This window comes from Uloborus diversus, chromosome 9, assembly GCF_026930045.1.
Source record: "Uloborus diversus isolate 005 chromosome 9, Udiv.v.3.1, whole genome shotgun sequence".
In the NCBI taxonomy this organism is placed as follows: domain Eukaryota; kingdom Metazoa; phylum Arthropoda; class Arachnida; order Araneae; family Uloboridae; genus Uloborus; species Uloborus diversus.
The window spans coordinates 80,114,259-80,126,250 of record NC_072739.1 but is presented as its reverse complement, the minus strand read 5'-3'; the positions used below and the strand labels follow the sequence as shown (position 1 = coordinate 80,126,250).

Below are 11,992 nucleotides of genomic sequence, written 5' to 3'. Positions count from 1 at the left end.
TGTCAACAAGTTGACGAAGGAAAACCAAAAAGCATAAGTGTGGTCAGGTTCTGCATCTGCTATCATTTCCCGAACCAGAACTCATCATGTGTAAATTGTTTAAGAAAGATTGTTTATTTTCTATGAAAAAAAAGACATCCCTTGAAAGTAAGCCCTAGCGTATCTTTTTCAACAAAATTTTATAGTGAACCGGGTCATATTTTAGAGGACACATAGTACTGATTTTTGTTTAATTAAATCCAGTTTTATGTTTCTATAACTTTCGTTAAACATAATCTATTTCTAAATTTTCAGTTCTTTAGGGAGTCAAAAAAATAATTATGCTTTGTATGGGGAAAATGTTTGAGAAAAAAATATGTACCCCTTATTTTCTTTCATTAGGGCACTTACGGGATTGGATGCAAAAACCTTTGTGAATGCCGGAAAGATGAAATCTGCGATTATATCACTGGACAATGTTATTGTCCTTACGGATTGGATGGCGAAAATTGCAAAAAAGGATGTCCTCAAGGTGAGTTATAATATCAAATCAATAAATGACTATTTTCATTTGATAGGGGCCAAACGTTAAGAAACTTTGGCGCAAGGAACGATGTATTAATCCTTGTTATCAGGGCTGTGGAGTTGGAGTCGGACTGATTTTGGGGTAAAGGAGTAGGAGTCGCTCGAAAATACGCCGACTCAGACTTTCTTTTTTTTTTTTTTCTTTCTTCAATTTCTAGACTCTCTTTGCATGTTTTAAAAAACTGACTGCCAATTAAATTTATTACATGTATAAAAGCCTATTTATAAGAAAAAAACTCATTGTGATAACCAGTTGGCTTGATTGTTATCGAGCTTTCTGTAACAGCTACCTACACCGTCTACTCCTTTGCTTATTTTCTAACTTTATTTAACTGATAGCAACTGTCAGCAAAAAGTTTTGTTGCTTAAAATTTTCTAATCACTTTTAAATAAAAACAATAATATATTTTTTAAATTGATCTCAGTTATAAAATTGTAAAAGGAATGTATGTATCGCTTGAGCAAGTCGGGAAACTTCTGAGTGTGTTTGGTAAATTCAAATAAGTGTTGGTACAAAAGTGCAATTCCAAAAGGTCCGATAAAATATAAATGCTTTTTTTTTTTTTATAAATCTAAAGACTTTATCTTAGAAAGCTTGGTTATCACTGAAAAGTGCAAAATAGAATTAGTACATGATTTATTCGTTACAACACTCAATAATTGTAGTTAATCCTAAAATATTCATATTAAGGTTAATTCTGAAGCTGCCAATAAAATTAAAAATTGAGCCAAGAAATGTAGGTACAGTAAAAGCTATTTGTACAAAGCTGTATACTGCCGTGTGCAGGTAAACGGCAGTATCTGCAGAAATGAGTTTTCGAGATATTTGAAGAAATGCGTTTTGGATTCAATACTAACAATAGGGAAATGTTAGAATTAGACGTCTTTTTCGCGTCTTTTTTTGAGCAGAAACCAAATTAGCTAGCTTTTACAATAAAGATAACGTACAATAGATGACAAAAATGCAAAAAAATGAAAAATGAAAAATCTGCAGTTACTGCCCTTCACCTAAACACGGCAGTATACCACCGCATTTTATGTAAAATTTACTCCAGACGTACATGTACCCGATCTCTCTTCGCAATGTAGTGCAACATTTTTGTTGAAATTTTTAAGATGAAATTTAAGATTTATTAGCGGGGATTTTTTTTTTTTTAGAATTAAAGTATCTCTGAGTAAAGTATCTCTAAAGTAACTCTGAAATTAAGTTGAGGTGTCATCCACCAGATGGGTGTCCCCCGGGAGGGGGGACCGCCCCCTCTCAAGAAAAGTTTTCTGACTTAGCAAAAAAGTTTTTTTTTTCTCAAAACTCTTTCTCTCACTCTTCTCTGTGCTTTCAAAAATTGAAAGCATAGGATTTGATCAACATCTATTTGTTAAACATTAAAGGGGAGCAAATTAATCCTTTTGATTTTTTTTAAAGATGGGATTTTTATGTAATCTCATTTTAGAAATCACAACTATTGGATAATTTGATTTTCAAATTGAATTTCGAATGTTGTATGCATCTTAGGTTTATAATAAAATACAACGCGAAAATTTCATCAAAAAGAATTAATATTTCAATCTCTGTTTAATATAAATAAATAAAAAATCTGGAGTCGGAGTCGGCTATTTTTTCTTCCGACTCCGCAGCCCCTGGTTGTTATGAGAAAGAGAAAAATATTGTAGCAAACAGACAGCGAGGGAGTCTTGTTGTTTTTTCTGCATTAATCATGCATATACAGTGAAACACGTTTTACAGAGTTCCGACACGTTATTAATTTAAAAACGTTAGTGATGGATGCTCTTTCTTTTTCGACCAGAGAGCCGCACCTCATATTAAAATGAATCTCACGGACCAGAGAACCAGTAAAATTTTAAAACATTTAAATTTTCTCTAGTTAACATTGGAAAACATAGAATTTGAAAAGAAATTACAAACTAAGAACGCTTGTTCACTTGATGCTTATTTCATTAATGTGAAGTTTGCAATTATTTTTCATAATAACAATTTCTTAACATTTGGCTCCAAATTTGCAGCATTGTGGCTTTTTTTTTTTTTTTTTTTTTTGCATGTTGGAAAGTAAAACAGAAGGAAAGTGAAAGAAAGGTGGTTTGATTGGCAACGACTAACGACTCTCTACGGAGTTTGCTACCTACACGTTTAGGGCGGTTTCGCCGTTATTTCGGAAGGTTCTAGAATCTGGAAAACGGTTTTCGATTCGTAACATTGAACGCATTAAACATAACTTCGCTCACTACATAAGACATCCAGCCGTAGGTTGAACGCTATTGCGTGATGAAATTTTGGAAAAAGTTGATCACAAAATTCATCAAAGCTGAATTGCAGGAAAACAAAAAAAAAATATATATATATATGCCTTCCTGCATTTCAGCTGCAGTAGATTTCATGCTTTGATCTTAAATATTTTCTAACATTGTTAATTTAACTATGTTTTTACTTTCTTCTATATCTAATATATAGAAGAAAGTATTGGATTCGTGCGAATTTTCGAATTTCGAAGGATTCGACCGTTGTGAGGTGTGCTGGGTCCATTTCGACCATTTTTGGAAAATGTCTGTCTGTCTGTGTGTGTGTGTGTTACACATGAGTGTGACCAGTTTTTTGTGGCCGCTTTACAGCAAAAACTACTGCATGAAATCGAATGAAATTTGGTACACATATGTGCCCCTATGTGAACTTGTGCCCACTGAATTTTGGCGCGAATTCCTACAAGGGGGCTGGAGCACTGGGACGTTTCTTGAGTTATGTGTTCCTGCTATTCCCCAGGAAGTGTACTGGCGGAGCCAAACAAAATTTGGTACATATATTGCCCCTAACAGGTACAGGTGCTGATTCAATTTTGGTGTCAATAGCTCACACGGGATTGAGCTATAGAACATTTTTAGTCGTCAATTGTGATTGCTGTATTTCAAGAAATAATGAACGGAATCAAACAAAAATTTATCAACAAGTAGCTTTTAGAGGGTATAAGAGCTGATTCTATTTTGGCATCAACAGCTGAAAACGGGGGGTGGCGCAATCGAATGTTCTTCTTTTCCATTGTGAGTGCTATATCTCAAGAAGTAATGCTACGTTCTCGATGAAATTTGGAATAAATGTGAATCCATATGTAAACAGGCGTTGGTTTAATTTTGGCGCCAATCGCTCCATGGGGGGGGGGGATTTATTTTTTTTTTTGAGTGAATAATAATAGCTTTATAATTACAACAATAAGAAAGTTCAATCGTACCAGACTGTCGTCTGTGTATTTCTCTCCAATTGCTCCATGGGGGGGGGGGGGAAGGACTTATTTATTTTTTGTGTGAATAATAATAGCTTTATAATTACAACAATAAGAAAGATAAATCGTACTAGACTGTCGTCTGTGTATTTCGCGTGATTTTAATTGTTGCAAAATGACCAGAAAATCGCGATGATTTAAACCTTTTAACAGTTTTCATATTGTGTTTGTTAACAAATAAATGTTTGTAATTATTTTAAGCAAGGCTTTTTTCAATTTTCATTCTTTGCTTTGCTTTCGAAATAAATCGGGAATTCGGATGGTCGCCAAGTTTTGGTGTGTAATTTCGTTTTTGTTGGGAATATTGCTTCCTCGTCAAGCATGAGGAGGGATTAAAATTATAAGAAAGATATAGAAGAAAGTTTCTTAATGGCCACAACATACTAGTTTATTTATGTAAATGTAAAACTGAAGTCGAACAGAGAAGGAAATTTTTCCAGTGTTCGGAGGAAAAAATCATGCTTGGAAAATTAAGCTTGTGAAAATATTACATTGAAAGATGTTTACTGTCAAGAGTACGCTGAACTTGTTCACCAAATAATGGTTACAGCAAGGGTCCCATGAGTTTGTAGGGGGAGGGGATTGTCATTACCTTCCTTGATACTCAACAAGAATTATGTGAGAACTTTCAAGATTGAAACAATATTTGATGAAAGATAGCCCAATTCCTTGTGTTTTTTGACTTTTCTAAGAGCTTGACTCTTTAGAAAACGTATTTCTTCTTGGGAAGTGTTATCATTGAAGTTGTGTTGTGTTTGGGCACTTTGTGGTTACTCAACTGAACTCCGCCCCGCATAAAGACTCTCCTCGTAATTACTTCTCCAAGAAGAAATGAACTCTCCCGTCTTCTTATTGAAATCGAACAGTAATAATTGTCGTACTTTATTGGGTGAGATCATAACTTCTAAAATGCTGGTTTTGTTTTCACCAGGACGTTATGGTATACTGTGTGAAAATCGATGTCCGAAATTGTGCCCGACTGGTTACTGCCAGGAACAGCACGGTTTTTGCCTCTGCCCTCACGGTCGTAGGGGCAAGAAATGTAACAAGCATTGTTCTCCCTTCACTTATGGACAGAACTGCCAGCGAAAATGCAAGTGCATGTGGAACAACGCCAGAGCCTGTGACCCTCAGGTTGTACAATGTTCTTTTATTAAATAGAGATTTTATTAAATTCATTTTATTAAATAGAGATGATAGCCACAGTGGTTGCTAATTTAATCGTGGTTGCTATTGACTTAGCTTGAAATATATTTTACCTGAGTATTTCATTTTTCTGTCATTACTTGTTACTCTCAAACCCATGTTACTCCCCCCCCCCCAAAAAAAGAGAGACAGAGAGGAAGTGAGGTTTTTATGAATGGTGTACACGACCGGCCCGTTGGGTACATGAATTCAGGAACGCCATATATAGCTGCCAACATTGAAAGCTAGAAATTAGACAGACTCTGCACAAAATAGAGTGTAAAAAGGATTTTTCATCTTCAAGTAGGGATTTCTTAAATAAAGCCTGTATACGACCGGAAATTCGGAACTCAAAATTACTACTATTACTTTGTTCAAGATCAAACAACTACAATTTTTTCGGCTTAAAAATTGTTTCAAAATAGGAATAACTTTGTTTACTCTCATAAATGATAATAAACATTCCTTGCAGCAGGTAAAAATTTAGGAGTCCAGAGAAAAATTGAGAACGCGTTTAACATTGGCGTTTCCGTTTTTTTTTTTTTTGCAAATAAAAATGTTTAAAAGGAGGAAAATAGAATAAACATGCTTCAACAATGATGGGACAAAAAAAAAAAAAAAAAATCGTGTTCGTATGTGAAAAGGTTTCGTTTTGCGATTGTGATCGTTTCGCTGTGGGATTGTTTCCTGAAATTCTAATATCTGAAATATCCACTTTACAAGGAATTTTATTGTTTAGATGAAAATTCGGGAGGTATTTACTTCTTTAGGGAGTTCGTTAGAAGACATCTGTATTCCAGTCTTGCGAACGACTCGGGAGAGTTGGCAGCTATGTCTTGTATTGTTATTTTAACTGAAGACATTGCGTTTGATTTGTAAAGGAGTATTTTCAATTCTATTATTTTGCAATAAGCTTATTTTTGATTCATTAGACAGGAGAGTGTTTGTGCCGAAAAGGATTCTCTGGCAAATATTGTGAAGTTCAATGTGAAGGAAAGCTGGAAGACTGTATGTTGCGAGGTAAGAGAAAATGTATTTGTACTTCATTCAATCGATTTCTTCTTTTTGTTATTTTAATACATTTAACTTAACCTCAGCATTAATTTGACACATTCGTTAAAATGAAAGAGTGTAGTGAAAATCTTCCGAAACGAAATTTGAGAGTTATACTGTTTTTATTCATTTCTTCAATAGAATAAAATCGACCTCTGTTACATCTTTAAACATAAAATATATGCTTGATATTAAATATTGTAAAAAGATATACATGCTTAGAATATGAATCGTGTAAATTAGAATCTCTCTTATTAACAATCACGATTTACCCTTCCTCCAAACAGGATGGGTAAAAAAAAGGGGGGGGGGGGGGGTGCCACGTATGAATTTATTTGTAAAGAAGCGTCCAATTTTACTTTAGTAGTGTAAAAAGGGCTTGATTTTTGCAGTGTTATAAGTTTTTTTTTTTTTAAATCTTGTTTTCTGTAAAATTTAAAAAGATGCAATTTTGAAATACCATTTATGAATACCCGTGAATCTGTATTGTTAAATTATCTACCGAATAACTGCCGAAATGTAAATAAAAAAATGCTTTGGTGAAAAAAAGAAAGTTGTCAGCGGGTATATTAGAAAACCATAACAAAGTTTTAAAAAAATGAAGAGAGAAAAAAAAATGATAGCCGACACATTTATCTTTCTTTTTTTTTATAAGCAAAAGAACAGTAAAGGAGAGAAAAATACCTGAATTGCGAAAATATTTTTAAAATAGAAGATAGATCAAAATAAAGAGATAGAGAGAGAATTACGAATTAATAACAGTATCATAGAAATAAACAAGCCGAAATTCACTACTTTTTTTTTTTAAATAATTTTCTCCTTTACCATAGTTACGGCCAAAGCTCAATCGCTAACAGAAACTAAGAAATGCCTAAAATATACTTGAAAACTTCATCAGCAGAAATCCGTTTGACCGAACTTGCTTTAGATTAAATTCACGATTCCTTTTGAAACTATCCTGAAAATTTCTTATTTTAAAAAATTAGTTTTACCAATTTTCGTTAAAATATTTCAATGTATACTTTTTTAAGCCGGAATTAGTAAATATTTGTCGTTTTCAAATCTCTAAAATTATTTCAACTGGAAAAAATTTCTAAATAATGTTAGTTTTATAAAAGAGGTGGGAGGCATGTTAAACAAACAAAACTAAGAATTAACTAAATTAACTAAAAATACCGACCCGTCTCCCTTTAATGTGAGGTTAATATTTATTAGAATCTGTTCAGAGCAGCTGTTATTTATTAGTTGTAACCAATTTTAAAAAAATCATCATCATTATTATTATTATTATTATTATTTTTTTTTTTTTGTAAATGAATAAAGAAAAAAGAGAAATATGTTTAAAGTTGATTTTTGCATCGTGCCATATTTTCCCTTTCTCTCTGGCTCAGAATGTTTAAATTTTTTGAAATAGTTGAAACATGTGCTCGACTAATTTTAAAATGAAATTCTTGCAACCTCCTAAACATACTTAATATTACCAACTTCGCCAGACGGCGTCCCTGTTGTAGTGTGCGAAGAAGGGTTCTATGGACGGAACTGTGATAAACCTTGCCACTGCGAAAATGCCGTCTCTTGTGACTCTGTGTCAGGACAATGCCAATGTTTTCCAGGATGGAAGGGAAAACGCTGTGATAAAGGTAAGTGAGGTTTTTGTTGTCCATGGGCCTCTTACTTTGAACTACTTGGCTAATAAAGGTCTCTCAGATTTCGATTATGGTGCAAGACTTAAAAGGCTTAATTATGTATAGCCTGGAGCAAAGGAGAGTCTCAGAGGGCACATGATTCAGTTGTTTAAATTTATCAAAATGAAAGATGTTAATGGGTTAAATTTTTATACAGAAAGCAGGGCAAGGGGTCATTGTTTTCAGCTATTGCTATTCAAATCACAGGCTAACCTGGAAATTACTACTTGAGTAGTGTTGTGAGTACTTATAACAGCTTGCTGGAAGAGGCTGTAATCATCAAGGGGATAAACAGCTTTAAGAGAACCATTGTTTCTCATTGGGAAATAATAAACTGAATAGGCCAAGCTGGGGCCAGTAGCGGATAGAAGGAACAGATTTATGGTATGTTGAAATTTTATGGTAAAGGAAAAAGATATAAATTACTAGCTGACCGTTGTTCCTTGAAGAAGTGACTTCTGTCTGTTGTTTCTCACATCAAAGGGAATAAGAAATAATTCTCACAGTGTCAGTAAAGGTGAGGAGCAAAGTCATGGAATTGACTACTTATACAAAGAAAGTTCGCCCAAAAAGAAATTCATTGTTGTCGATCATTTTCAGTTTCAACAAAATGGAATAACGTTGTGAACGGTAAGGCTGGCAGACAGAATTAATTAGGCTGCAGTTAATCTCCATCAGTCAAACAGGTATCAAAGGCAAGCGAACAAAGTAGGGCGTCCCCAATCCGAAAATTCCAAAACATTTCCCCAAAGAAAATGTTAAAATGTACGGAAAATTTTTCAAGAATAAAACTGAATATTTATATTACTAATTGGCATTCATTTATGAATAGCAAAAAGCATTTTTCCATGCCTTATTCAATAATAGAAGGTTGAACTCCACTGCCCTGAAAGGAAAAATTAGATTTGTTGCCGCTTTGCTCATGATTGTAACTTTCTTTTGATAATAACATTTTGAATTAGCTGATGAGAAATCAAACTGTATAATTGCTTTGTTTTGCAGTTATAATTCCTTATTTCCTTCCTAATACGAATCGTCTCTGTCCCAAATTAATCACATTCCTTCATAATGTGTATTTCTTTTCTCAGAACACAAGCTTAATATCTTTTAACTTTTGACCAAACAGCTCACTAATCAATTATGTAAGTTAGATTTTAATATTGTTGAGTTCCGTAGTGACTTTATGTTAGTTATCACCTTTTTAAAAACTAAAGTAAATTGCTATATTTTTTTTAAAACTACATTTCCTTACTTCACTACTTTAGGTCATTAATATACTGAAATATATAGAAAAAAACAAGTGGGAAAACCTTTTTGATAGTTAAAATACAGCTCTTATCCGGAGCACCCCGAACTCATATTTTGAGGAGAATGATAAAATATATAAAGGAGCCGACACTTGCATCTAATGAGAAGACTTTAGGAACCTTCAATAAAACAAAAAATTGCACTACTTCCTCTAAAGTTGATGAAAAAGGAAATTTTTGGGAGGTCATAGTAACCTTCCATCGGGGCCCCTCTGCTCTTATCCTTGTTGCATTTTCAAAACTCGTTGTGTGCAGTACATTTTATGCCCTTTCACAAAATCAGGAGGATTTTTGCATGGCAGTTTGGTTCCAAAAATTTGCTTTGTGAAAATTGATTCTGCGAATAAAAATTCAAAGTCCATTATGTGTTTGCAAAGAAAATTGCACTTTTAAGCCCTTTATGTGAAAAGAAATGTCAAAGCTAATTCATTACATTAAGCACTCCTCCCCTTGTAACATGTCATGCTATTGTTCATAAGTATTATTTTTGTTTAAAAAAGGCATGATGTCACACTTTTAGTTACCTCTTCTTTTCCACTTGTCACAATTTTACGAACTTCCCTCCCCCCTCAAAGTGTGACATCATTTGGGGTAGTGAGAAGCAAAGGGATGCAAGTGGACATTTTCAAGTTTTGAGTAAAACACGTTTAAAGATAACATCCTGGGTAGTGTTAAATTGAATTTTTATTCTAAATCATACTGTACAGCAGCACCTACCAGGGCTACTAGAACTATCTCTTGCCCCAAGACAGAGGATATGTTCATCTACCATTTGTACTGGTTATCTCAAATTTTTAATGTTGGAACTTACATCCCTTTGATACTCACTGCCTCATTTGTGGACAACCCTATGGCTGTTTTTAGAGGCAGGACAAAGATACCTTATTAAGGAAATGTGATTATATTTTTTATCGCAGCTTAGTTCTCAAATGTAGTAAACCAAAATGATTTATATGTATTTTGTCTAATAATCTAGCTTGCAGTCCTGGCTTCTTTGGAGAAAACTGCAGTCAGAAGTGCACGTGCAGCAGCAACTCCTTGTGTGACAGTATTACTGGCAAGTGCGTCTGTCCTCCAGGATATCACGGAGTACATTGTCGGGAGAGTATGTTGCATGTAATCAACATTCCATTGTTTGCATTATGTACTGTACGACACTCTCTCTTCAGATAATTGTCGATCTAAGTTTTCGTCACCAAAGGAAGAACAGAGAGTATGTTGTCTGCGCTGATCGAAAAATCTTAAAATCCTCTAATCACACGTATGAACAGTATTGCAATTGTGGTAATGTTCTAAGTAGATGCTTAGAGAGCTTATGCTAAGGTTTGTTGCATACCATTGCTTTGTGGTTTACTTTAATAGAGGTTCATCTTTTTTTTTTCAATGTAAGAAAGCCTTTGTTTGAATGGTTGAATTGAGGCAGTAGAGGGATGTAAGGAGACTGTTTCAGGTTTCGAGTAAACATGTGTGCAAAGTTCAAACCCTAGGCAGGCTTTCATTGAAAAGTTTTTATGAATGATGCTGTGCATCCACTAGTGCTACTATTACCATATATTGCCACAAAACAAAGTTTCTTCGACCAAAACCGTTATCTTTTATCTCCAAATTTCAAATCTTGGCATTTACACTCCTTTGCGTTTAAGTGTTTTAATTTTATTTTCACAAGGAAGAGTGGTTTTATATTTTGCAACAAAGAAGTATTTTAATATAGTAAAATTTTTGGTAGCAAGATTGTAACACTTATACAATGCATTGAGCTCGGCGCCGAAGGCGATAGCCTTCCTGGCGGTTAGTAGAAGAATAAGCAACATTTGCAAGCATGAATAATCTTTCCGAAAATGATTTTCAGGAGGCAAAACTCGAACAGATTTGATTGAACTTATTTCCAAAATACAATTAGTTTTACTTTTGAAAAAAAAAATCTGTTTTAAAACAGAAAATTCATGTTTTTTCAATGAACCATTGCCAAAACTTTGAAGTTTTTGTAACAAGTTGTGGAGAAAATATACTGATGACACTTTTAGCAATGTGAAAATTAATTATATATATACCTTTTTACTGCTAAAAAATATTTTCAACGTTTGTTTGTGATTGTGATCTGCAATGCAACATATCATTTATTTTACAGTGAAACCATTTTTTTACAGGATGCAACCATGGCCGTTTTGGGTCAAACTGCAAACATAAATGCAACTGCCATAACAATGCCACTTGCGATGCAAAAAGTGGTGTTTGCCTCTGTCCCAACGGATTCACCGGAAGTCGATGTGAACATTGTGAGTTAAGTTTTATTTTCAAAATTTATTTGTTTGTTTTCTGTTCACCCTTTAAGGCACGCTGGCTTCATTTGAAGCCACCATTTTTTAAATTTGTTTTCAGCAAACTGATACCGTGGCTTTAACAATTGGCTGAAAAAAAAAAGGTTGCCACAAACAAAGCCACCGTGCTTCAAAGGGTTAGGTAAAGGTAGCATCGTTTTGTAAAACTGATTTTGTTGCAGCGTGTCCTCCTGGATGGTATGGTCATCATTGCCTGAAGCAATGTGGTTGCCTGAATTCTGCACCATGCTCTCCTGCATCAGGAGAATGCAAATGCCTCGCTGGGTACTCCGGCCGCTTCTGCGAAAACAGTAAAGCAAACTTTATATTAATTTGAATCTTTTGACTATTGGGCAAAAATATCAATTATCAGTACTTTTCTGTCATACGTCCCTTGGCGATTAGTTTTCAATTTATTCATTGCTGCCATGTTTGATCAAATTTACATAGAAACAACTTGTTTGGCGATACTATCGTAGTTTATTTCAAAATTATATCAACTTACTAAGTATCGTCTGCAACTATTTAAAACTCAAAATAATATTTTAAATTATTTCTATTTTTATTTTGTTGTAATTACAGTTCAACAACGG

The 11,992-nt window shown here is 34.0% G+C and overlaps 1 protein-coding gene across 1 annotated transcript in view; it reads left to right on the top strand.

Moving 5' to 3' along the window:
• LOC129230340 (multiple epidermal growth factor-like domains protein 10) overlaps positions 1 to 11,736 on the top strand; it is a 12,575-nt gene extending 839 nt beyond the window's left edge. The window contains exons 2-8 of the mRNA XM_054864738.1: positions 382 to 511; positions 4,783 to 4,985; positions 5,969 to 6,056; positions 7,583 to 7,729; positions 10,058 to 10,186; positions 11,229 to 11,357; positions 11,582 to 11,736. Coding sequence (XP_054720713.1) covers positions 4,953 to 4,985; positions 5,969 to 6,056; positions 7,583 to 7,729; positions 10,058 to 10,186; positions 11,229 to 11,357; positions 11,582 to 11,736 — 681 coding nt within the window. The 5' untranslated portion in view covers positions 382 to 511; positions 4,783 to 4,952. The remainder of the gene's footprint in view (positions 1 to 381; positions 512 to 4,782; positions 4,986 to 5,968; positions 6,057 to 7,582; positions 7,730 to 10,057; positions 10,187 to 11,228; positions 11,358 to 11,581) is intronic.
• Positions 11,737 to 11,992: the final 256 nt, after the last annotated feature.